We start from the raw sequence: 27,308 nt of genomic DNA, 5'->3' as shown, positions 1-27,308 counted from the left end.
TATTGTCTCTCTTAAATGAGAACTTGTGATTTCCCACAATGACCACAGTAGTACTAGAGGTGGCAATCGGGTTAATCGAATCGGGTTTGGTCGGGTCATATTAGGTGGGTATATCCGGTCATTTCGGGTCAGATGATGTATGGGGTAGGGTCGGGTGTGGGTATATCATTATCGAGGGAGTCAAATTACTTTATCACATTAATTCAATTTTTGGAATTAAATTTAGATTTTTAACTATTATTTGGTTTAATTACTTCATTATTAGGTCAAATATATCAATCTAAACGATCAATTACTTTCATTTTGATCAATATTAAGCTTAATAATTACCGGGTTATCAATTTAATCGGGTCAATACTAGATTGGGTTTTGGTTCGGGTCACTGATCATCGAGTCGTGCTGGGTTACGGGTCGGGTAGGGTTGTTCATAAGCTAGATTGGACCGGTGCAGACCGAATACATTCCGGTCTCCGGGTTCACAAAATTATGGTAGCCGGTCTCCGGGTTCACAAAATTATGGTAGCCGGTCTCCGGTCCGGTCCGGTCCAAGTAAAAAAAAAAAAACTTCAAAATACCTTATAAAAACTATCCGGTCCAAGCAAAAAAAAAACTTCAAAATACCTTATAAAAACTATCCGGTCCAAGCAAAAAAAAAAACTTCAAAATACCTTATAAAAACTATCGGGTCCTGTCCAAATCCGGAAAAAACCAGACCTAAAGAGTACCGGTCTGGTCCGGTCCTGTCCAAACCGCGGGTCAAACCGGTCCGATCCGGTCCGGTTTTGGAGCGGTGAACACCCCTACGGCCGGGTCAGTTTGGGTTAGAGAAATTTTCGGGTTTGCTCGGATTCGATTTAAGTCACTCGGGTCGGGTCAAGTTTGCCTGCTCTAAACCACACTCTGTCTCAGTCTCTTAAGCTGCTTTAAATTACTGACTTTTGGCTAGTGGTTTAGCAACGGCGATCACCAATCGCTCCATTATAAATGTAAAAATTGTAATCTTTTAAAAAAGCTATCGGTTACCCTATTTGTTTCAATCATTTGTTTTCGTGTTTTTATTATTCGCGAGAGTATTTGAATCGGAAAAACGATTGGGAAAGAGGGAGTGCTTTATTGACGTAATTTGGCCACTCCAAAAAAATTCTGCTGGGACCAAAATTTTTGCAAAAAAATATTTACAATTCTTGGATATTTGTAGACTGAGGTTTCAAGGTTTACAGGTGATTATAAATCTAGCAGACTGTTGATGTTGAGGAAGCGCAAGTGGGTTACACAAAGTTTTGTTTAGTTTGTTTCGCGGGTTCAGCTGCTCGGCTGTATCTTCAGACTTGTGTCCTGTCTTGCCTCTGTGTGGTAGAACTGGTTGAAGTCGTCTATGAAATTCACTCCTGAACTTGACTCACTATTTAACCTATTAACATTTGATTAGCTGATTTAAGAGTACGAAACTATGAACTGTTTAAATGGGAGTGGCTCAAACTTGATATCACAGACTGGAATATGTTCTTCAGTAGTTGACAATAGGAAATCAAGACAAATTTCCATGTTTTGTCTAATTAGTTTTCAAACGGAAGCACCAACACCTTAGCTCAGAACAACAAGAGAACAAACACATTTCTAAGCTAATCAATCGTCATCTTCAAATTCTGAGTCAGAAAGCTCTTCAACTTCGTCACTGTCTTGTGCATCTTCATCATCAGAGTCACTTAAGATGTAGGTGGTTTGCTTACGGGTAGCACGGGCAGGCCTAGCCCTCGCAGGAGACATCACTTCGCTTACTTGTTCAGTTGTTCTACGCTCTCTGCAGACACAGACTCTTCTTGGATACTGTTCAATGACGACGATCTCATTTTGGTGACTTCCAAAGGTCTCGTCTTCCTTACTTTCTTGTCAGGAGATGCATCCACCATCTCGTCTGTTATTGGCTTCTGTCCCTCCCTGGCGGGGGCTCTCTTCTTTGTTGCCGCGGGCTGCTGGGCTTCCCTTTTGTCTTTATCCTGCAGAAACACATGCCTTAGAAAAACGGACTGAGCTGCCTCTTCTGCTTCCCTTTTGTCTTTATCCTGCAGAAACACGTGCCTTAGAAAAACAGACTGAACTGTGAAGGAATGTACAGAAAATAGAATTTTATATGTGCATACATCTAGTGCCTTCTCTAGCTCATCAAGATCTTTCCACCACAAAGATTTCTCAGATTGCTTTTTCAAATCTTCAATCTGATTGAGAACTTTGTCCTTGTTGGCACAAAGCTCCTTCACCTTCTCAATATAGATGCTGCTGATCGCCATGAAGAGCAAATAATCATAGTCACTAAGAGATTCTTCAGTTGCAGTTTCGGCACTATATCCCAATTCTTTGGAACCTTCAGCAACTTCATCTTCAATTGCACCAACAACTGGTTCAACAGGTTTGACCCTGCGGATTGGTGTGAAACCTCTTTCTCGTAGCTCCGCCACCAATTCAGCCTTCTTCCTCATGCACACAATGATTTCTCCTTCGACAACTCCAAGGATAAATCTGACTTGGTTATCCAGTCTTACTAGCTCAGCCTGATAGATCTCCAAGTATCGTTCCTGGCATAATTAAAACAGTGAGCAAGCATTATGCATAAGATAAAGAGACATATATGCACTTCATTCAAAAAAAAGAGGCATTATCCGGCCTTGCTACTCAGCCTGCTAACAATTGCTGCTATCCACTAACCTTTCTTTTGATGTAGTATTTCAACCTCAAATGATAGAACTCCTCCAGAACTGTAAACTAATGTCAATTATACAATGATTAGCGCAAGCAAAACAAAAATGAAATAAAAAATCACAATTGATGCTAAATTGCTCTCTCATACTCTGTTCAGGAGAATCATATTTAACAATCTTGTTATCATTGAGAAAGTAAGCTGGGCAGCATTGATGACAGTGAAGTGGATGGTGCCCAGGCATAGATTTTGTGTGTGGCTTATAGCTCAGGAGAGACTACTCACACAAGATAGGCTCATGAAGATGCAGATTATTACTGGTAATCTCTGTTGTATGTGTGGAATGGTTGAGGAGGACCATGAGCACTTATTTTTTAGGTGTGCATACAGTAGGAAATGCAGGGACTTGGTTCACAGTTGGTGTCCTTTCCAGTTACCTGCAGAGAAATGTTGTGACTGGTGGAGGAATTGGAGATCACGAAGCTTGGCAAGGAAACGAGTGATAGCAGTTGTACTGGCAGCACTGATGACGAACATATGGTGGTGCAGGAACAAATGCAGGGTGGATATGATACTGTTTCGACCTGAGTGTTTAATCAGGCAGGTTCATAATGAAGTACGTCTAAGGTTGAGTAGTATTAGACTTGGTAGCAAGAATAGTAAAGTGTTGGATTGGATTGATATAATTTGTAAGAAGTAGGATAAGTGTAGTGCTTATCTTCTAACAATGATGTAATGGGCTTGGTTTAATTATTTAATGAGAAGCTTACCTTTCCCAAAAAAAAAAAAAAAAAAAAAACGAAGTAGTAAGCTTAAATTTCTTCACCAAGCCCTCTTGTCTGGCTAGATTGTAGTTTCTCTTGCTTAGTACGATGGTAAACTCGACAGCTTCATTAAAGCAACCATTATCAAACCGCTGTAAACCAAGAATTTAAATCAGTAGACAGTAGTTAGTAGGAGTACTATGTAACTATTATTTGAAAATAAAAGACACGGGTAATAAGCATGAGGTAGTTTAGAACAGAAAGTAGTTGTAACCTTAATGAAACCGTCCTTTTCCATCGTCTCTACAAATTTGTGGTAATCTTGAGTCCATTTTCGTATTGGCAACTCAGTGATAAGCAGTTTGACATCCGTTTCATCTTCATCATCTCCCTCTACATGGCCGTCAACTAGATCAATGGTTCCAGTGACAGTGTAAGTTACACCAGATTTTTTCCTTGATACTATTCGCTGAATGGTTCCTTTGAAATTCTTGTACCAAGGATCCATCGGCTCCAGGGACTCATTGTTGATTAAACGCCTGATGTTGGCAATAATGTCCCTAGGATTGTAATTGGGAATAAAAGTAGTCGAACCAGTTCCTATACCTTGAGACCCATTCACCAGAACCATCGGGATTATTGGCAGGTACCTGTACAATTTGAAAACTTAGTTTCACCACCAACCTAAATCTTATGAACCACAAGAATTAAAATAAGTCTCACCAAAGAGGCTCTATTTGTAACCCGTTTTCTTTCAAATAGTCAAGGAGTACATCATCTTCCTTAGGGAAGATACATCTTGTGACATCCGCAAGCTTGGTGTTCATATATCTGGCATATTTGGCTTTCACACCATCTTTTCCTCCCTATGCAAAGGTCAATAATAGAACAAAGGGAGTCAGAGTCACAACTGCTGCACATTTTAATCTAAATGGAAAATAGACATATGGTGGTGTAACATACGAGTACTAGACTGACCAGATAACGAGTGCCGAACTGTCCATTGGGAATCAAAAGATTGACATTGTTGGAGCCCACATAATTCTGAGCCATGCCCACAATTGTAGTGTGTATAGTTGTATACTACTTAGTGGACCCTCGTAATAAGATGACTTTTCTAATAAAATCCAACTTTTTAATTTTAATAAGCTCAAAAAAAACATACATATACTCAAAAACAAATAAAGTGTGTGAAAATAAGCTCAAAAAATATAGATATATGCTCAAAAACAAAAAAGTTGGAGGTAATACCTCCGATGTATGTTCCTTTTTCTCCTATCACATTCCAAATTTTGAAAAAAAACAACCCGACTCAGATTTTGAAGAAAAAAAACCCGACACAAACGTATCGACCGCATCATTTCCGTCACGAATTCAAACATTCAACAAGGTATGTGATTCGGGATTAAATTTTTTTTGTAGTATTTTGCTTAGTTTGTAAATGTGTGACGGAATTAGGATAGATGCCAAATTAGTGACGGAATTAGGATAGATGCTTTGAATTCAATCGGATTTAGTCGTGTTACGCGAAAATCAAACGGAATAATCGAAACAATCAATTGAAAAAAAAAAAAAAAAAAAAAGAAAGAACACGAAATCTGGGCCTGGACGAGGATCTTCTTCGTCCAAGACCAAGCCCAGACGGAAGAATGTTTCGTCTGTTGTGGGCTGTGGACGGAAGAAATTCTCGTCTGTGCTTGGTGTTGGACGAAGAAGATCTTCGTCCAGGCCCATTTTCACGTTTTTTTTTTTTTCTTTTTCTTTTTGTTTTAGAATTTCTCGTTACTTTTTTTTTTTTTTTTTTTAAAAAAATAAATTATTTTCCGTCTTGTTTTGTCGATGTAAAATATAATTTTTTTATAATAATTGTCGTTCGTGGCGAAGTCGTTGTAAATATATATTTTTTCCGTCTCGTTTTGTCGATGTAAAATATAAATTAATTATTACTAATAAACTTCTTTTGGGGATATTTTATTTTTTTTATTTATTTTTTAATTTACATAAACTTATATTTATAAATTCTTTGTTTTATTAATTTAAGTAATCAAGTTGTTGTAAATATATTTTTGTTGCGTCTCGTTTAGTTTACGTAAAATATTAATTAATTATTATTAATAAACCCCGTTCCGGGTTATTTTGTTTTTTTTTTTAAATTTTTAATTTACTTAAACTTATATTTATAAATTCTTTGTTTTATTTTTTGGAATAGATGGCCGGTGGAGGAAATGACCGTCACGTTCGAGCTCGAAAGGGGCTCCAGTTTGAGTCTGAGGTTGGAGATGGTAGTACCGATTCGTGGACTGATGAGCGGGTGGAGGAGGAGCTGGTTCGGTCTGGTGATGTGATAGGTGAGGAGGAGGCGGGTATTGAGCGAGTGCGTAGGGTGCCACGTAGACGGAATGAGGAGGGGCGTTTCCAGCGGAGGTCGGATGGTAGTTCTAGTAGTGTGGTGGCTCCGAAGAAGAAGTCGGGTAAGGATGTCTCTTGTTTGATCGATCATCGTGTTCCTGGTGGTCCTGACTTTCCCCACGTGATTCCTAGCTTTGGGGACCACATTGCCAACACCTTATGGTCAACTCCTAATGAGGTCGGTCGACCAGTTTTGACGGGTTACCACGGTTTGGTAAGACGAGGTTGTTGAGTTGTTGGCAACTCCCTCCGGCCGTTAAGACTATTTATGACTGGTGATCGGTCTTTCTCACCTATTAGATTCCATGGCCGAGAATTATAACATGCCCCTTATTTCTGCTTTTGTTGAGAGATGGCAACCCGACACCAACAGTTTTCACATGCCTTTTGGGGAGATGTCCATACTCCTTCACGATGTTGCGCGCATCTTAGGCGTTCGGGTTGATTGAATCGTTGTAAGGTGGAGAATAATGACGGGACGTTGGCGGATCCCCTTATGTATGTTTGTGGCTTTTTTGGGATTTCATCGAGAGCGATTGAGGTTGCCGTTAAACTCTAAGAAGAAGGTCCCTATTTACAAGAGTGGGGGTATATTGGTAGATGCAGTTTGTGAAACGGCGAGAGCTAATTGTGATGTTGTTTTTGCTCGGGGGCTTTTGGTCATGGTGTTGGGCTCGACACTTTTTGTCGACAAATCAGGTGATAGGTTACGTCCTCAGTTGTTTCCTTTAGTGTATGATGCTGATGGTGTACACGACTACGCTTGGGGAGCCGGTGTACTTGCCTTCATGTACCGACAGTTGGGGGTGGCTTCACGTGCTTGTGTGAAGACTATTGGTGGTTGCTTGACTTTGTTGCAATCGTGGATCTATGAGTATTTTCCTATGTTAAGACCCGGTCCACCTTCGGCAATTGACCCTACTCAGCCTCGGTCGTGTTCTTGGAGATCCGTTGGTCCCTTCGCTCAAAATGCGGAGAAATTGTTGGAGTATCGGAGGTTGTTAGATGGGCTTACTTGTGCTTCCATTAGGTGGGATCCGTACGGGCCGCGTCAGGAGGAGTATCATCCTCGTACTTTGTATACCGGTTGTATTCGTTTCATGGACATAGCGGAGCCGTACCACTGATCGGTGTTTACGACGGTTTGGGTATGTGCGAGATCATACCCAATCCCATTATGAGATTGACGACGCATCGTCCGGCCGGGGATAGGGTACGAGGTTAGGGTTGGGGTTGCGGAGACTGATCATCTTTGGGATTGCTGGGAGGATCACGTGGTTCGGCTTTCTCGTAAATCGAGACCAGTTAGTTTCCCGGGTGAGACGGAGCCAGATTATGTGACTTGGTATAATGGGAATTCTCACCCGTTGATCATTGATCCCGACCACCGTGATGCCCCCGCGCCACATGATGATTTTGATATTCCTGCTGAGGTAATAATATTACTTATAGTTGTTGTAATAATTGTTTAACTTTCTTTTGTTCCTCGATAATGTTTATAATGTTTTAGTTGTTCTTGTCAATTTGCAGACTGCACGTGCTTTAATGTTTCAGTTTTACGAGGCCAAAAAAATTAAGGATGACAAGAAACAGCTTGCCTTCCTCCGCAAGATGATGAAGAACGTCGACCCATTGATTGAGAGGATTGGGGATATCATACGTCAGCGAGGACCTCGTCAAACACCCGGTGATGTTGTTCAGCGTAGATCAGATGGTGTGTACACTGATAGCGATCAAGAGGATGATAAGTAGTCGGGAGACTAGTTTGTGTTTGTTTTCTTTTATGTTGTACGTTTTTGAAGACATTTTTTATGTTGAATGATTATGTTAGTTGACTATTTGAACGTTGTTTATTTCAAAAAACATGACGGTTTTAAATTCTGAAATTTCTTAAATTTCTTGAATACATAGCAACTGATGCAAATTCATACATTTCTGGAAATAGTAACTACTTCATGACAATGGCCAACATAATGAAAACAAACAAATACAAGATACACTTGAAATAAAACTTCATCATCCTTGTCATTTCCGAAATCTCCTTTTTTATACCTATCACTTGCTCTTTCATGACATTTCCACTTGATGCATCATCACCTTCATCTTGACATGCTATATTCAACTTTTTTGTTATTGTTAAATGATCTTCAGTCAACCACGACACAAAATGATCGCAAGGTACGCACTTAAAAAAAGCTTTCTTCGGATTAGTAGTCAATTAAATCTTGATGATAGCGTTTCTTTGACAACGATTGCAAATTTGATTCTTAAAATCAAGGCCTTCAATTGGTCGGGTTCCCCACATTGAGGATGATGTTGACATAAGTAAAGATTTGAAGAAGAAAATGGAAGATGATGAAGATGATTGGAAAATAGAAAAGGTTGAAGATGAGTGCAAAATTACAACATTATGTAGATGTTTATATAGGGAAAAATGTGACCGTTATAATTCAAATGTTACCGTTATAATTCAAAAATAGCCGTTATAATTCAAAAATAGCCGTTATAATTCAAATGTTACCGTTATAATTCAAAAATAGCCGTTATAATTCAAAAATAACCGTTACAATTCAAAAACATCCGTTATAATTCAAATGTTACCGTTATAATTCAAAAATAGCCGTTATAATTCAAAAATAGCCGTTATAATTCAAATGTTACCGTTATAATTCAAAAATAGCCGTTATAATTCAAAAATAACCGTTACAATTCAAAAACAGCCGTTATAATTCAAATTTTACCGTTATAATTCAAATTTTACCGTTATAATTCAAAATAGCCGTTATAATTCAAAAATAACCGTTACAATTAATAGGTTATAAATAGGCCATTCTATGTCAATTTCAATCACAACATCCAAATCATCTTCACTCACTACAATACTAATTATTCACTCACAACATCCAATCCTAAAATGGTTCTCACAAATGCTCAAAAAATCAGAGTTTATCAAATAAGAATCGATTTAATTGTTCAAAATTTACCAATTCTAATTGAGCGTCTTGAATCAGTGGTTCTCAGTGACACTGTATGACACATGCTTGAAGAACCTCCAATTGGGACCCTCTGTATAATTTTACAAGGAAACCCGGATCATGTTCTAACTCCAGCAGTTAGAGATGAGGTTGTTTCTGATGAAGTACTAAACGAGAAGATGTGGGAGTTTCGTAGGTTGAAAAGTGATATCTTTACATATTTTGAGCGCATTCTCACCGTGATCGATTACCCAAGACTATCAGACTTATGTGCTGGTAGAGTGCCGGGGCAAGGAATTATTTATCTCTACTTGAATGATTTGTTGACTCAATATATGTCTACCCAACCTGAAGAAATTGAGATTCAAGATCATGAAGAAGATAAGGAATCGTCATCTTCATCATCGGAAGATAATTAAGTTCGGGGTTTGGGGTTTGGGGTTTAGGGTTTAGGGTTTGGGGTTTGGGGTTTAGGGTTTAGGGTTTGGGATTTGGGGTTTGGGGTTTAGGGTTTAGGGTTAGCTATTTAGGGTTTGGTATTTAGGGTATGGTATGTTTTAATTATGTTTTTATTGGTTTATGTTTTAATTACGTCAAAACGCGTTTTAAGGAATGTTTTAATTAAAATATGTCAAATTGTGTTTTAAGGATTGTTTTAATTAAATTACGTTTTAAGTCATTTAATCGGATGCAGAAGATAATAAACTACAATAATCGGATAAATAAAATAAAATATAAGGTACAATATTCGGATATATAATATAAAAGATACAATAATCGGACAAATAAAAGCTAAGATGAACTCGCGAAATCGCGCCATACACGAAACTGATGTCGATACAGGCCATTATAATGAGCTACGCTTGCATCATGTACCCAACAAGGAGCTAATGGAGGCATAGGTGACAAGGGGCGTACCCGGAGCCGCAAATAGTGGTTTCCCGCATGTAATACCCATAAGACACCATATGGGGTACGTACTCCGGGGGGCTCGTAAAGGCAAATAAGTAAAACTACCATTCCAATGTCGCTGACTTTCTCGATCGTCAAATGCAGAAATACAACATATCACCCAATTGTACATCGTAGCATAACCATATAGATCGAAACACATCAACAGGAACCCGAGATCCGTTTCTAGCAATGCGATGAAGTGAACAAGCACATAACAAACCAAGTGTAGTAGCCTTTACACAACCGCAATCGATCATCAAGGCATCTTCCGTCATCTTGGCACCCCTTTCGAATTCTTCACGCAATTCAATGATGGCATTCTTTGATATTTTATAGGAAAGTCTGAAAAATAATCTCTGAATCCCCGTCAACCGCTTCGTTCTAGATAACTCCAACAAGTGTCGGATCTCAACATGTTGCGTTTCCATCAAAGAATGAAACCGAATCCAGATGCTATCAACTGCCAGTTTCGCGCTATTCAGCCATATCTTCAAATTCGCATGAGCCGACTCAACCCGGGATGTAGAAGTATTCCCAAAATGACTTATCTTGTTCGTTCTATACTTGGCCCATTTTTCCAAGTGCGGGAACCATTGCCTCTCAATATAAGCCGCCACTCCCGCCCATTCCCTTGCCAATTTGCCCCACGCAACATTAAACTTATCTTCGGTCTCCGCCTCGACAACCGCTTGAAACAAAGTACAAGTTACGTGCTTAGCCCAACTATCCTGACCCGTGATATCAAGTGCTTTCGTCTCCACGTTAGAATATATATGCCAAAGACATAGCAAGTGAGACGAATCGGGAAAAACAATGGGGATCGCGTTCAACAAACCTCCCTCGTAATCAGTAACAATAACATTAGGTTGAACGGCATCATTGAGCAGGGCCTTCAGTTTCCGTAGGACCCACAAATATTTCTCCTCGGACTCATGCGTCACAAGAGCATACGCGATGACAAAGCTCTTCCCGACGGGTGTGACTCCAACCATCTCAACAAGCGGAAGACGGTATTCATTTGTCTTGTACGTGGAATCGATCAGTACCACATAATAGTATGATCGAAACATCTTAACGGCTTCGGATGAGCCATGAACACGTGGGTTAGCTCATCGGTCTCCGATCGCTGACCCAATAATGAACGTACTTATCTTTGAACCGCAAGTGCTAACATCTCATGCCGGGTTTCTCCCATCTCTTTCCTCGGCCCTTACTTTCTGAGAACGATTGTAGATTTGTCGCCGATTAGGTCTTGACTTTTCCGGATTCCGCTGATGCAAACCCGCACTAATAATTGCCGGCCTAACGTGAGCTCTAACTTGGGCATCGATAAAAGTCAACTCCTCGTCATCAAGCTTTGCAAAGTATCTGTCGCCGTCACAATACAACGTTAAAGCATGATTATGAAACCCGGATCTCATCACAAGCTGCCACTTATTCTCTTCTAATTCAATAACTTTCATTGAAAATTTGCAATTGCACCACGCGGTAGCCGTGTTACCCCTCATTAAAGAATCGGCATCCTTATTTACGGAACCTTTTCCACCCATCCGACAAACAAAATAACGTTGTCTCAAATTCGTGTTACGACCAACTTTCTTGTTGCTTGCTCTTTTTATCCCAAACCCGAGTCGGAGTCCTATCTCATATGCCCAATTAAACGCTTCAATACTAGATGCAAAAAATCTGGTAGTCGTAAAATGATCTGAGTAATCAACACCGTCTCCATCGTTAATCACCTGCGCACGCATTTCAATAAATTAGTTATTAATTAATTATATGCTACGGAACAAGTCGAAGTAAATAAAAAATAATATAAAAATAATACAAAGACGGTAATAAGTTATTTTATACAAAACGAGTCGGAAATGTTAAAGATAAATTGTTTTATAATATAAAGACGGTATTTAATTATTTTAAATGTTTTATACAAAAAAAGACGGTATTTAATTATTTTAAATGTTTTATACAAAAAAAGACGGAAATAAATTATTTTAAATGTTTTATACAAAACGAGTCGGAAACAAACAAAAAAAAAAAAAAAAAAAAAAAACACGAACTGGGCCTGGACGAAGGATTTTTTCGTCCAAAACCAGGCCTGGACGAAAAAACCCTTCGTCCATAATGGGCCTTGGACGAAGGATTTTTTCGTCCAGGCCTGGTTTTGGACGAAAAAAAATCCTTCGTCCAAGGCCCATTATGGACGAAGGGTTTTTTCGTCCAAAACCAGGTCTGGACGAAAAAGTTCTTCGTCCAGGCCCAATTCGTTTATTTATTTTATTTTATTTTATTTTTTTCAATTGCATTTTCAAATAAATCCGTCACAAATTCTATCATAATTCCGTCTACATTCATGGCATCTATCCTAATTCGGGATTCAAACGATAATAAAACATAAATTTTTAACAAAACTAAATCGTAAACTAACCTCGTTACTAGCTTCATTGTTGGAATCGTTGTTAAAATCGTTCCCGTTCATGTTGTTAATTACAAAACCCGACTTTTTTTTTTGTTTGAAATATTTTAGTGAGACGGTGACTTGTGTTTTAGTGAGACGGAAATTGCATTTCTGTTTTGAGACGGAAATTGCATTTTGGTGAGACGGATATGGAGTTATGATATGGAGGGCAAACTTGGAAATTTACGTTAATTGTCGACGATATTTAGTAATTTGTCGACGACGTATAGCAGGACCCTTTCTAAAACATAACCATTTAATTGCGCTACGTTAATCTCATCAACCAAGTTCTTTTCGAATGCACAATAAAGGACTTTCCTCTGTGTGGGCTTCAGCCCATCTACCATTGAAGGAATTCTTTCCCGCCAACTGCCTGCATCATACCAGATAAAGTTCAGAACAAATGCAGCTATAACAAATCAAAGGCAACCCAACCTTGAAGATTTTCTAAGCAACCAACGGCGTACCTGATGAATCCATAGGAATAGAATGAATTGATGAATTAAGAGTGTAGGTAAAAGTGTGTTGTGAGGACCATAACCTGCTTATATATAGGAAGGAGTATTTTATTCCCCTATTTCCTTAAACCGATTATTTCTCTTTTTTATTTTAGAAATTTTTATTCTTATTTTATTCATGTCTCTCTCCTATTACCCAACTTCACCAAACTCTTTTACCCTTATTTTATCGCTCGCCTTAATACCCGTGCCCACAAACAAGAAGAAGAAAATAGAAACTAGTAGTGAGTATTAGTTAAGGCCCTAATGAGTATCTACACAATTAAGATATCCGGCTCATACTTTATAAGACATAAATAATTATGCCCGTATTATATTATTCGGATCAATCACTATAATTAATAGTGTGCCCACGTAAATAGTATTGGACCCAATATAATACTAGTGGTCAACGAACAGTGGCGATTATGGAGGGGGTGCAGGGGATGCACCCGCACCCCCTTTGTTAAAAAATAAGTATAATTTTGTGTAATTAAGAGACATATTAGTTATGTTGGTTTAGTGGTTGTGTGTATTTTTTCTTTATGCTTAACTTTGTTCACCAAGCCCTCTTGTCTGGCTAGATTGTAGTTTCTCTTGCTTAGAAAGATGGTAAACTTGACAGCTTCAATAATCATTAGTGCAACCGTTATTGAACCGCTGTAAACCAAGAATTTCCATTAGTAGTTTTATTTGAAAATAAAAGACACGGGTCGTAAGGGTCGCGAAAGTGGTAATTGAATCCCATAACTTTGTTCAATTGTGAGATTAAGACCCATAAATTTCATTTGTAGCAATCAAGCCCCTTAAGTTTCATCAAAAGTGAAATTCAACCCCAACTGATAAATTTTCACCAAATTCTTATCATAAAACCATTTTATAATCCTTTATCAAATATAAAATATTTTTTTTATGAATTTAAAATTTTATATTTATATTTAAATTTGAGATTTTTTTTTTGAGTTCTATATTATTTTGAAAATTTATTACATATGCATGAATAACACTATATAAATTACAAACAATTTACTAAAGATTATGTAAACGTGTTCAACAAATGAATAATAAATTATGTAAAAAATTCATAAAGTTCCATTTGTAATTTTTAGTATTTAATAAATTGTATAATACTAATATAAAATGAATTTTTATTTTAATTCTTGTGAAATTTTTAAAAAGGGGTTGAATTTCATTTTTGGCGAAATTTAAAGGGCTTAATTGCTACAAATATAACTTATAGGACTTAATCTCACAATTGCTAAAAGTTAAGGGGTTCAATTACCACTTTCGCGAAAGTCGGTCTAACCTTAATGAAACCGTCCTTGTAATCTTGAGTCCATTTTCGTATTGGCAAATGGCAACTCAGTGATAAGCAGTTTGGCAACTGAGTGAGTGATAAGCAGTTTGACATCCGTTCCATCAGTAGTTAGTACTTCACTACTTTGTAACTTATAAATCAAACACTTATTTTAAAACTCTTTATGTTACTCTCTCTATCACTGCCAATAATTTCTTATTATTCTGCACACATTTTTGAATTAATGTATCCCTTTTAAAATCACCTTTTTTAAAATTACTCCTTTTTAAAAATTTTTGCTAAAATTACTTCCTTAAGTTACAATTTTTGCTAAAATTGTTCAAAACACCAATTTAAGTGACTTATTTCGTCTGTTTTTGAACTTATTTTGTTTGTGCCTTAGCCAATCTATACTTTAAAAGGTATAGGTATGTAGACAAATATAGGGGGAGTTCAAAAATAGAGGAAATAAGTCACTTAAATTGTGGGTTTTGAAGCAATTTTAGGAAAAAAAAATACAACTTAAAAGAGTAATTTTAGTAAAAATGCAACTTGAGGGAGTAATTTTAGGAAAAAATGCAATTTAAGGGAGTAATTTAAGAAAAAAATTTTAAAAGAGAGTAATTTTAAAAAAGTTAATTTCAAAAGGGAGTACTCTAATATATATTCCAAAGGGTTAGAGAGTTTAAATTTGCTATCCTCATCTTAACACTAATCTGTATTAAAAGAACGTAAACAAATTACCAAGACTGACTAACAAAATTAAGTAAAATATTAACAAGCACATAGAGAGAGTCTTGTACAAAACGTGTACTTAATCTCTTTATCTTTGGCTTTTAATTCAAAATAATACAAAAAAAAATATGCGTAATTGTAAAATCCCCTATTTACTAAATGACTAGTTTGATATTCGTACGTTGCAACGGGGTAATTATTTAGTTATAATCTTATATCTATGTTTAATTATTTGTTTATATATGATTAAAATATCTTTTTCAAATAAAATAAAAGATAAAACACTTTGTTAATGAAAATAATTGTAAGACTTAATATTTGTATGTTATTGTTGTAACTGACTCGTGTTGTTAATACAAACTCTTACAAGAGTTCTCTAAGACAATACTTGACAGACTCAATTTTGGATTGATACTAAGTTCAATGATACTCTTATTTATAGCCATGAGATCACCCACCATATGATAATCTTTTGATGGGGTACAATTCAACTATTTATACAAAGTACATTCATCGCACCTACATTATTTTTCAATGTGGATAAATAAATAATATACTTAGAAGTACACCATATTTTCCACAGCTGATTCGACATCTGTGGACAGCGGACCGCCCACGGGGGCGCTTGGCGAAGGTCGAAAACAAGCGTTTGCATTTTGTATGGAGTCGCCACCAATTTTTATGGGAAATTGGAACCGTTCGAATACCTCGTGTCATGTCAAGACACAAAGTAGAGACATGAACACTAAGCAATCGTTACCCTTAGCATTCTATGTCTAGAATGACTCTCGTGGATGCCAATGAACACGGGTGCTCACGGAGATCTGGAGTAAGGGGTGAGGGTACGTATTAGGAAGCTCTTTTGATCGAACACCTAATCCCGCCCGCCTCGATAGCGGCCTCTACTAATGATTAGGGAAGTTATTCGTACTCGATATATCGTCGGCTATATGCATGCAATGCAACATCCAAGTTTTAATCCTAACATGTGAAGAATTAGGCTAAGTCGGTGAACAATTAATTAGCATACAATTGGGTCGAAGTTGGATTTAATGCTCATTTACATGTGAAAGCATACAAGCAATGAAAGAAATACAATAACTATGAATTGCAATAATGAAAATTACATTAATTACATTGGGATAGGCGATTTATGTCGAAAATACCTTTAAAACGGATAATTTGAGAAAAAGAATAAAAGAATAAAAGAACTAAATTAACGAACAGGAATTAGCGATAATACGATTAATAGTCAATTATACGTAAGCTAAATAACTAAGTCAAAGCAACAACGGAGTTCAGGGACAGAAATCAACCAGAACAAAGCAGCAGAGAGAGCCGTGTCCCTTGGAAGAGGCGCAGCATTCTTTGCGTCTTTTGGCTCTCGGTCCGTCGTGAAGCCGGAATTGCAAGTTGTTAATATTCGTTGGTTAATTTAATGATTGATTAATAGTATTTACTCGGATGAAAGTGATTTAACAGATTAATTACATATGATTAAGGTCATAAAAGCAATAAAACATGGATGAGACGATGTAAGCGGATTAATTACATGATTAATGATATTAATTACAAATTGACGAATTAAACTAATTAAGCTAAACAGGTTACTAATGACGAATATATGATGGATAAACAGATACAAATATATCAACGACGAATTCCAGAGATTCAATATGGGTAAATCGAACCTCAAAAACCCGAATTGACTTTAATGACGAAAACCCGCAAATATGAGTTATTAGGGATTTAAGTCGGATTTAATGATAAATTAAACGTGTTAATGATGATGAACATACGAAAACAAATAAGAAAGACGGAATAACAGAGGACGAACGAAGAAGAAAGGAAGCGAGAATCTGCGCGGCCTCACGAAGAGGCGCGGCGGAGAGAATGCGCTCCTTCAAGAGGCGCGGCGATTCTTTGCGTCTTTTCTCGACTGTCAGTCTACTGGAAATCCGTAAAAAGAGGTTTTAAAGATGGTTTTAGAAATCGGTTTTAATGGTATTTTCGACGTAAACCTTACAATAATGGTACGATAAAAGTAAATACAATAAATAAATAAGGATTATACACCCTCAGACTTACATGTTGACGAAACGAGAAGGACTAAGAAAATCGATTAGTGATGCTCGACGCGAATGCAAAGAAAGAGTGCCCTCGTAAGAGGAAAACGATTGATTAATTAAATTGATTGATGTGGAGTTGGTCAAATTGGTCGGTCATGCAACGGAGAGGCTGGTACCCGGAAGGATCCGAGCTTACGTGGTCGGAAGTCCAAGCACGTAGGCGCCAATTAGTAAGAACGAAGTCTAGAATGCAAAGGGAGAAGAGAAGGGCGGACACTCGCGTGAGAAATATGAGGAGCGAAGGCTCCTATTTATACTAATCACGTGAAGGAATAGGGTTTCGGAGACTCTTTGGAAGTGAATCTCGGAAAGATATAAAAAAGATACGTAAATCATGCAAAGAAGGGCTCGGGAAGAGGCGCGGCGAGCCCATGCGTCCCTTGGAAGAGGCGCAAAGACTGGCCGCGTCTATTCCCGAAGGTTTCCTCTGTCAAGAAAGATTTCCGCGTTTGAGTTATGGTAGGACGGAAATAATTCGATTATCTTATGAATATTACGGGATATTATTTGCCAAAAGATAAAATTTATGAAATATGGAATAGAAATATCCTAACATTCCGAACATTCCGACTCGGGATTTAACATTATCGAAAAATGGAGACGGTTTTTGACCCGGACTCAATGTACTCTAATCACTCGCCAAAACGACCGTATCGGGACGTAGATGACAACTAAGAGGTTGACATTAATATTTGAGCAATCACTTGACGATAATCTTACGAACCGTCACAAATCGTTCCGCGAATCAAACATGCGGCCCAATCATCACCGGGTGGTTTGCGAGGGTGCGAAACGAGGTGTCTACAGAGCCCCCACTTTGACCGAGGCTTGGACAAGGCGAAAGTCAAAGTATAGCCATCAGTCAATCGAAGATTACAACCGACGACTATGGCGACGCGAGGCGGTTCAAGGGGTCGAGCCAAGGACCTGTCGTCGGGAACATTTTAGAGTCTGTCGACTATCGGGGAGGGTCGTTTAAAGTCCATTAGACTACGTAAGGAGGCTCGCCAGCCATAAGAAGAGACCATACCTGAGACTTCTTTCTCGATATGCTTCTGGAGGTGCATAGGAGCTAAGGTTAAGCGTAGGAGCTAAGGGTAAGACCTAAAGGATATGTAAGGATTTGTGCTAGGGTGTGGGGCCCTAAAGGAAAGCATCAATGGGAAGGAGGCCTGAATATAGGTTCAACTTAAAGGGGTAACCAAGGTTTGGGTATAGGAACTCTAAGGAAAGGTGATCCTAAAGGATTATGATCCTAAAGGGAAAAGGTGATCCTAAAGGAATATGATCCTAAAAGGTATAAGGTGATCCTAAGGAATATGATCCTAAGGGTAGAAGGTGATCCTAAAGAGCTAGGCGTGTGAACCTGGGTGTATGAACTTAAGAGAACGGCTGGTATGAGAACTTAAAGGCTTGTGAACCTAAGAGGATTGGGATCCTAGGGTTAAGTTTAGGAACTTACTGGGTTACTAATTCTTGTTTAAGTGCGTGCATTTAAGCTTTCTGAGGTATGAGAACTCCAAAAGGATTTATGGGTTTATGAACCCAAGGAAGTTGGGTATGGGAGCTTAAAGGTTTATGAACCTAAAGAAGCCATTTTTGGATCTAAGAATCTGGGGGTAAGAATCCTAACTTCGGGTTTACGAACCTAAGGAAGGAGGCTTTGGTTTGGGAACTTTCGGAGAACGACACCTTTGTCGAACTCTATGAGGAAACAATAATATTGAGGGTAGCAGGACGTCGGTAGAAACTGCTGGGGAATCTGCTTGCGTCGGTCTCAAGCGAACTCTAGCAAAAACTTGAGGTTGAATCTGCTTGCGTCGGTCTCAAGCGAATTCTTGTTGGGGAATATATTGACGATTAGGAACATCTTGATCGCCATGGAAGAAATCTTGAGTGAGCAATACTTTGCAAAATATCGCTTGCTATTGGGGACAAATATTTTGACGACTAGGAACATCTTGATCGTCATGGAAGAAATCTTGAGTGAGCAATACTGCGAAATACTGCTGCGCTGGGGAGAATGAAGACTTGGGTGAAGCCCCTAGTCGGAGCGAGCTTTGCTTCTGATACTTACCTGCATGGATATTAGCCACACAAGAATGCAATCTAATATGCAAATAGAACATAAACACATATGCACGTAAGCAATTATCACATGGACCTCGAATGAGGAAACACATAGGTTGTTGCAAAACTTGTTTCTTTTTAAAAGTCGTTTAAAACTTGTTCAAAGAAGTTTGTCGTTTGTAATGCGATATGCATATTCAATGGGCTTTAGACACGTGACTGACGCGACGTAGACCTTATGCGGACGTGACGCGAAATGTAGACTTAGGTTTGACTGACGCGACACTAAATTAGGTTTGACGCGACACATAGATTACCTAGACAGACTTTGCTTAAGTATGCGCAACCCCTAGCCAAATATGGGTGACAATGCGTATCGGTTCCAAAGGTAGAATAATTGCAAGGATGATGAAGGCATATTAAAGGCAAGGCATGAGCCATGGATCAGCTGTCTACTTGGATGTTTTCTGCCGCCGCTTGCTGTAAAAGAGACCCCTCTTGAGGCACGATGGCTTGGAGAATTGATCTAAGATCTTTGTCATTGTCCGGACCGAGCACTAGCTAGACTTAGAGGAATAAAGGAAGGGTGGCTTCTTGGAAGAGAAGCCCCCAGGATGAGAAGATGACTCTGGACTTTGGTAAAAAAAAAAGGCTGGGCGACAATAAGAAGCCCCCAATATAGAGGTGTTGATTATAGAAGGGATGTTAATTTGAAAATTGGGATGGTTGATAATTGAGGTTGGAAGTTGATGGTTGAGATTGAAAGTTGGAAGTGGGGATGGTTGTGTCCTTGAGGACTGCCTACGTATTCACGTGAAGTGAAATCAAACCAAATCGTAGTTCAAGTGTGTGCCTAAGCCATGTTGTTAGGACCTTAAAGTGCAGGGGTCACAAGGGTAATATTCCTTTGGTGACTCAAAGAATCGATTTGAGATAACTCCCTCCGATCATAGACCAAAGAGGTAAAATTAATTTTGTAAAAAATTCCTTGTCGTGTGAGCACACTTGGTGGACCCTAAGGATGATATGGGTATGTCCCGTTCTTGGTAGCAAAGTATTTGAAGACTCCGTGTTTGGGTCAAGGTGAAACTAGATTGGATATTTGGAATGTGGAGCTTGGACATAAGAGGCTTTGATGAACAAATCTCTGGAGTTTGATTTTGTGGAGTTAAGGCTTGATGGGATTATGGCTTGTAATGTGGCTTGGAAGTGGAGTCTCTTGGCTTGATGTAGCCTGTGCACGTAAAGGTAGGTTGAAATGACGTGGGTTCAAGTTTCCATGTCTTGGCCCTAAAGGATGGGTATATTTGACGAGCTTGAGAGGATTCTCAAAATTCCTAACTATCTCCCCATAACGGTCTCGAGAAGGACTTAGGGTGTGATGTGTGATAGGCTAAGTGAGGGTGCTAACTGACCATCTTGATTGGTGTCTTGATTCCATATAGACTTCAGCATTATTCTGTATTTGATTTCAGGCTTGTTCTTGATTCAGACACAGATTCTTGGTCTGGAATATATCTCGGCTTCTGCTCAGATTCTTGATTCAGGTTTTTTGAAGATAATTTTTCCTTTGGATATTGACAATGACTTGCTTGATTGAACCTTGTTCTTATTTTGACTCTTTTGTCTTGGGCTATAGGCATAACTACGGCTTTGGATATTGATCTTTGGTCATTTCTCCTGATTGAGCCTTTTGGTCTTTGATCATGGCTCGTATCGTCTTGGATTTGCTTGCTACCACGGATTTGGGTCAGACTAGCACTTTTGGTGTGAAACGGGTTGGTCTTTAGTAATACGGGTTGTTTATTGTGGGGAATGGGCCTGCCTTCCGTCATGGATCGTTATCAAGGAGATGGTCTGGATTCGTCCTAGAATCTCTTGAGATAGGCTCGTCCTAAACTGGGGTTATATTGTGGTTTCTATTGCCAGACATGGAATAGGTAAGAAAAGAACACGGAGTTTCAGGTCCTCTACAACTTGGAACGGAACATCATCTAAGTGTACTCACATTGACTTGGAACGTGTTGTTGTTGTCATTTTAAAATGTCTCAAATCAATTCTTGTTGTCACAGGAAATGGTAAAGGAAGAGATATGATAGAATATGTGGATTGAAAAGTGTGCTTTTATTGAAATGAATATATTTAACATAGATATGAGAAGACACGTGACTCGTGGGACAGCCCCCAGGTTGTCACTAGGAATGGAAATGGACAAGAAGGAAGACACTAGAACAACTGGGGAAAGAAAGCCTAAGACTCGGACTCGGACTCGAACTTTGACTCGATCATAGATCTAGACTCGTAATCATCGGCCCATGCTTGAGCATTTTTCCTTTCCAGCAACTGGCTTCGGCATCTGATTTTGAGCATTCACCCATTTGAGTACCTCATCTTCGTCATTGGGAACACTATAAGGGTAAAGGCCCAAGAGACCTTCCTGTCTTTGAAGAATAAGACACCCATGAGGGTCATTCTGTTCTCTTAACGGATCGAGGGTCGATAAAGATATCTTGCCGTGATCGAGCATATAGTGGATGGTATATTTGAGTTTGGAGCATTCTTCAGTGTCGTGTCCATTACCCCTATGGAATAAGCAATATTGAGAACCGTCCCAGAAGCGACCTCTCCTCTCGTACCTAGGGTCTGGGATTGGACCGATTGGTTGGATCAGTCCTTTGGCAAAGAGTCTTTTAAAGGCTACCGTATAAGGCATGCCTAACTTGTAGTATGACCTTAAATGCCGAGTTCCTCTTTCCGGTGAAGGTTCTATAAATTTTACGTCGGTAATGCAGATTGTTTGATTGTTGGGTGTAGATGTGGACGGTGAACCTCCTTGGATGACTTCATTGATACGAACAATCTCTGCCGATAAGTTTTCAACGATTTTGATGCCACCTTTCAAATGAGAGGCGTAAACTGGATGTAGACAGTCAATAACGCCCTCAACCAATGTCGCCTCCTTTGACTGGTCGGGTATTTGTCAATCTATTTTTCTTCTTTTCACCAAATGATTGGTGGATCTTTCATCCTTTTGATCATCTGTGATATTGAACTCCCTATAAGATCGCTTAACTTCTGTACCCAAACATTTTAGGAGTGAGATAGAAATCCTACCATCCTCAATCCCATCTTGTATGACATGCTTGAGCTTATAACAATTTTCGGTGTCATGCCCCCTACCCCTATGGTATTGACAATATGAATTGTCATCCCACGATTTAGATTTCTTTTCTGGATTTGGTGTAGGTCCTATTGGTTGAAGAAGACCTAGAGAGGATAATTGGTTCAAGGCTAGGGCATAAGGTATTCCTAGATTTGTGAATGATCTGGGAGAGTTGTTTAATTCCTTTGAGGAAGGCTCCATGAGGTTGCCTTTGATTTTGACTTCTGGATGAGAAGAACTAGGAATATATCGCTCACTTTTTGCTTTTTCCTTGAAACCATGAGGTTGAGGGTTTGTCTGGATATTCTTCATCTGGAAAGATTGGGTCTCAAGCTTCTTATCCATTTCAGCAAATTGATTCCCCATGTGGGAAAGCCGAGAGTTTAGAGTATCAATGGCTCCCTCTATCTTGGAAAGCATGAGCATTCCACTTTGGACATCTGATGAGTAGTAATTTAGTGCCGTCTTACCCATGCTTTCATCTTATATTTTACTCGATTTTGTGTGCTTTTATTGAATTAAAGCTCATATTACTAACTAATTAGGTATTATTAGTTTTATTATATTTATTACAAATATTGTACAAATAATATCGCTTTTTGTTTGCTTAATGTTTGTAGGAATCGAATTACAAGAATAAGACGATGCTTAAGTGAATGAGTCGAGATTGAACCGGATCAAATGTGAACAATTGGACAAAATAAAGCAAAGTCAAGGTCACTTATTTGACCTCACCTCCACAGTCACCTCTTTCATCAAACACCATCACCAACATCAACACATTCATTATTCAATCACCATTTCCGCCATTTTCATTCACCAACACCTCCCCTGCATATCATCAACTTTCGACATTCACCCTTCACCATTAATATACACAAATGCTCACGCCACTAACCCGCGTCAATGTTACCATCACCATTCACTCGACCTCAACCCAAAAATCAGCCCCCATCAATGGCCACCACGCCACGGCCTCACCAAATACCCGTAACCACCGTGGTTTCCTCTCCCCCATCGACAACAACCAGCAGCTACACCAATCCTTACCTGCCAACCCGTCTTTATTCAACCCGACATCACCATCGTCATCACCAACAATTCACCTAGTCACCATGTACCTGATTCCGCAAACCCATCATCTCGCCTGAACTCAGCAGCAGCACCCACCAACAACCCGCAACAACAGCACCTCGCATTCATTAATTCATCACCAATGGTTCCTAGCCGGCCAACCGGCTGCCGCCTCACCGGCTCTCAATCCGCAACAATTCAGCAAAGGGCTCTCAGACGGTCAACCGTCTGCCGACACTCTTACCGGCTCTAAATCCTATCAATTTCATGTCAAAGTTACAGTGGGTTTTGCGCCGGTCTCACGACCGGCGGCCGGTGAGCCGGCTGAGACCCATGTGCTGCGTTTTTCTGATTGTCGTTTTCCCCTTTTCCTTTTTTTTTTTGTGGTTGTTTTGTTGAGTTTTGTAATGTGTCGTATGTTTGGTAGGTGAGATTAGATTATTATTATTATTATTATTATTATTATTATTATTATTATTATTTAGACTAGTATAAAAAGATATTAGACCATTACACTACCAACTACCAATTAGACACACACTACCTTCAATTAGAATAGAAAATTAGACTAGATTAGTTCATCACTCTCCTCTCAAATATTGTAGAACCCTAATATTTCCTCTCTCATTTTTCATTCAATAAAATTTGCAATCTTTCTTTAGTTATTAGTTTAATTCTTCCTTTGTTTATGCAAGTTCTTCATCCCTCATTAGTATACAATTAGTATTTTGGGTTGTATTTGAAGATTAGAAGAAATTCATTCTTCCATTATTCTCCAAGCTTGCTACTTTCCTCTTTGTTGGTACAATTCTCATCTTTTATTTACATTATTTTCATTTGTTTACATTTCTTATGTTGTTTAATTGTTATTCATCAAAAGTATTAGTCTTTATCATGTTTGCAATGTTTACTTGTTTATTGTTGGAAATTGTTGGTAATTTCTCACCCATGAACATGAGTGAGTAGTCTTATCTAAGGTCATAGGGGGAATTTGGGTAATTAAGGGGATGAATTTGGGTTGTTAACCTTTTGAATTGGGTGATTATGTGGTTTCTACTCTTAATGCATTTGAAGTGTTTGTGGAAATGCCTCAATGAAAATTGGACATTTCATTAACATGTTTGGCTTACCTTGGTGCATTGTGCTATTAGATAGTTTTAGAAGTGCTTATAGATGAGTTTTAATGAAAGTTAGAACATCTCTTTGATGCATTCGATCCGTCTTGGTGCTCATGCTATTGGGTAGTCTTTATGCTTAATTTGTATTTAGTTCATCTCGATCAAGTGACAACTTATTGAGGAGCTTAAGGTGACTAAGAAATTAGTCTTAAACCCTTGACCACCATTATTACCCTTTTCTTGTTAGACCTTGTTTCTCCCCCTAATTGCCCTTTGTGAACCCAAAGACCTTAGCCTTCCATCAATTGAATACAATTCCATTTAGTTTAATTTAACTTGTTTGCATCTTAGTTTTAGATAAATCAACATCTTATTTTTATTTGGCTAAACTAAAGACTTAAACAAACCTAGTATCTAACCCCCGCCATCTTCGTGTTCGACACCCGAATAAATACTACTTTTATTTGGTTTTATAAATTGTTTTGGTATAGGAAGTAGACGACAAATTTCCTACTATCAAATGGCGCCGTTGCCGGGGATGGCGTTAGGTTATGCTTAGTTAGTTAGAGTCTTAGGCTTAGTCTTTACTTGTTGTTTGTGTAGTTTGTGTAGTTTGTGTGCTTCTTGTAGAGTGTGTGTGATTTTTGCCTTACCCTAGTGCGTAAAAGCACTAGGAGTCTTACGGTTTGACAAGTTGTATGCCTAGGAGGAATCACCAAGCTTTGCTCTTTGACTCCGATCCCGAAAGGCTTTTTAGAGCCTTAAGGAATAGGACCATTGCAAGGGTTATAACCTCTTTTCAAGCAACCATAAACCAAGCAAATCCACCCATCCAACCTCTCATTGAAAACACAACTCAACAACAACCAAACATTACAATTGAGCCTTCAATAGAAAATCCATTTCACAACTTCCAACTTCCAAATAACCCACCTCAAACACCACCTTCTCATATACCAAATCCTCCACCACCACCAATGGCTTTACGTGACCATAACCGTCCTAACCACAATGATGCTTGTGACCCAATTAATTTTGGCGCATTGGCTCCCAACAACTTTGAGATGCATCCCGCCCAAGTCGGTTTGATTGAGAAGGATTTGTTCGGGGGGCATATTGAAGAGGATGCCCATGCTCATCTCCGGAAGTTTAAAAGAAAAGTTTCAATGATGAAGAAGAATGGGGTGTCCGAAGACACCTTGAGAATGATGTTGTTTCCGTTTTCATTGACGGGCAAAGCGGACCGATGGTTGAACATTCACCCACCGGATACTTTCACTACTTGGGATGCCTTGGCTAAATCATTCATGGCCAAATATTACCCTTCCTCAAAGACCGCGATGCTCCGTAACGAGATTCATACATTTCAACAAGAGGATGGAGAGTCTTTAGGTGAGGCTTGGGACCGTTATCAAGACTTGATAGCAAGTTGCCCCCACCATGGAATACCGGAATGGTACATCACTCAAACATTCTTCCAAACTTTGCTACCGAGGACTAAGGAGATGGTAAATGCCTCCGCGGGGGGAGGATTTGATCACTTGAGTGATGAAGAGGGCACGACATTGATCAAGAAAATGGTAGATTCGGAAGCAAACTATGGTTCTAGAGGAAACATGCTAAGAAGGAATGGGAAGTTTCCTAAGGAAAACTCCTCCAACTCCGAGACAAATGCCAAGCTCGACTTACTCACAAAACAATTTGAGAAGTTTCAAAGAAATCAAGTGCACCAAGCCGCAACCTCACATGGGGCACCCATGGAGGAAGTGGCTCAAGTCTCAAGTTGTGAACTTTGTGGAGGAAGTGGTCACACATATGACTTGTGTGCCAACAATTACAACAACTTTGATGGGAACAATGTGCAAGAGGTGAATGCTTTCCAAGCATTTAACAATTTTTCCAACCGTCCACCTAGACCCTCATTCAACAACAACCAAGGATCCAACCAAAACTTTGCCAACCAATCTCAAGCATACCAAGATTATAGGGGTAACCAAGGGAACCAAGGTAATCAAAACTTTTACCAAGGAAATCAAGGAAACCAAGCTAACCAAGGGTTTGGCCAAGGATTCAATCAATGGAACAACAACAATGGGTTCAGTCAAGGATACAACAATAATCAAAGGTACAACCAAGGGCAAAATCAAGGGTTCAATCAAGGGTACCAAGGGAACAACCAAAATTCCAACTTTAAAGATCAAGGATATGGCTTTTCTCTTCCAATTTCCAACCAACCTTTCAACCAAGAGCCACCACCTCAAGCAAGCAATACCATGGGAGATGATAAATATGAAAACTTGGTGAAGTTGATAGGGGATTTGGCAAGTAATACCCAACAACAAATCAAGAGCCTTGAAGCTAAAGTGGCTTCCCAAGCTCTCATGAGTTCTCAAAAACCACCGGGTGTATTTCTAAGACAAGGGCAAAATCTAAGAGACCCTATGAAGGCAAAGGAAGTTAATGCTATCATGGTTGGAGTTGAAGAGGAAAGAGAAGAGTCATTTGATTTGCCAAGTCAAGAGGAGTTATCTTACACTACTCCCTTTTCCATGGCTATGGAAACATTCCAAGAAGTTGACCATGAGCCCGAAAGAGAGAGCATAGAAGACTATGTGCTTGAGCAAATAATGACAATTCATGGTACAAGCTTGGATGTTGAAGTCGACCCGGATAAGGGAGAGATGGTTATGACTTCACCAACCACTATGAGTGAAGAATTTGTGCTTGAAGAAATTGTGAAAGCACCAAATGTGATGGTAGAAGTTGAGAAGAACCCTAAGAAGAAGAGATGGTCATGATGGAAGAACACTCTTTGGCCAAGCAAGAAGAAGTCATTTCTAGAAGAGTGGACATTAGTGCTTATGAGCTTGATTTCTCAAGTGAGAAGTGCAATATGGTCAAGTCTAAAGAAATCCCCATCAAACTTGATGACCCCGGGAGTTTCTCAATTCCTTGTACCGTTGGTGACCA

At 38.9% G+C, this 27,308-nt stretch overlaps 3 protein-coding genes and 1 non-coding gene across 7 annotated transcripts; all 4 read right to left on the bottom strand.

Annotated features, from left to right (window-relative positions):
• Positions 1-1,451: 1,451 nt before the first annotated feature.
• On the bottom strand, positions 1,452-4,557 carry LOC141643248 (DNA topoisomerase 2-like). 4 transcript variants are annotated; one of them, XM_074452316.1, is made up of 7 exons: positions 4,423-4,557; positions 4,183-4,325; positions 3,734-4,109; positions 2,846-3,611; positions 2,704-2,753; positions 2,142-2,573; positions 1,452-2,063 (listed from the first exon to the last, which is right to left on the bottom strand). In XM_074452316.1, exons 4-7 carry the CDS (start codon positions 2,937-2,939, stop codon positions 1,776-1,778), a joined length of 864 nt encoding a protein of 287 aa, XP_074308417.1. In that variant the 5' UTR covers positions 2,940-3,611; positions 3,734-4,109; positions 4,183-4,325; positions 4,423-4,557; the 3' UTR covers positions 1,452-1,775. The 4 variants fall into 4 exon arrangements, with proteins under 4 accessions (XP_074308417.1, XP_074308416.1, XP_074308419.1 ...); XM_074452315.1 differs by having other exon boundaries at positions 4,438-4,557; XM_074452318.1 differs by lacking the exon at positions 4,423-4,557 and having other exon boundaries at positions 2,704-2,760; positions 2,981-3,611; positions 4,183-4,416.
• Positions 3,171-4,512, bottom strand: LOC141641556 (DNA topoisomerase 2-like). The gene is made up of 5 exons (XM_074450213.1): positions 4,438-4,512; positions 4,183-4,325; positions 3,734-4,109; positions 3,496-3,611; positions 3,171-3,279 (listed from the first exon to the last, which is right to left on the bottom strand). The coding sequence occupies exons 1-5, from the start codon at positions 4,510-4,512 to the stop codon at positions 3,171-3,173; spliced, it is 819 nt and encodes a 272-aa protein (XP_074306314.1).
• A 5,332-nt stretch (positions 4,558-9,889) lies between the features above and the next one.
• Positions 9,890-10,867, bottom strand: LOC141641555 (protein FAR1-RELATED SEQUENCE 5-like). Its single transcript, XM_074450212.1, has one exon. The coding sequence runs from the start codon at positions 10,865-10,867 to the stop codon at positions 9,890-9,892; it is 978 nt and encodes a 325-aa protein (XP_074306313.1).
• A 14,811-nt stretch (positions 10,868-25,678) lies between these two features.
• Positions 25,679-25,785, bottom strand: LOC141644877 (small nucleolar RNA R71). The gene has a single exon (XR_012544479.1). It is a non-coding gene; the product is annotated as a small nucleolar RNA R71 (small nucleolar RNA).
• Positions 25,786-27,308: the final 1,523 nt, after the last annotated feature.

This window comes from Silene latifolia, chromosome 2, assembly GCF_048544455.1.
Source record: "Silene latifolia isolate original U9 population chromosome 2, ASM4854445v1, whole genome shotgun sequence".
Taxonomy (NCBI): Eukaryota; Viridiplantae; Streptophyta; class Magnoliopsida; order Caryophyllales; family Caryophyllaceae; genus Silene; species Silene latifolia.
Note: the sequence above shows the minus strand (reverse complement) of the source record. Positions and strands in the feature narration are given on the sequence as shown.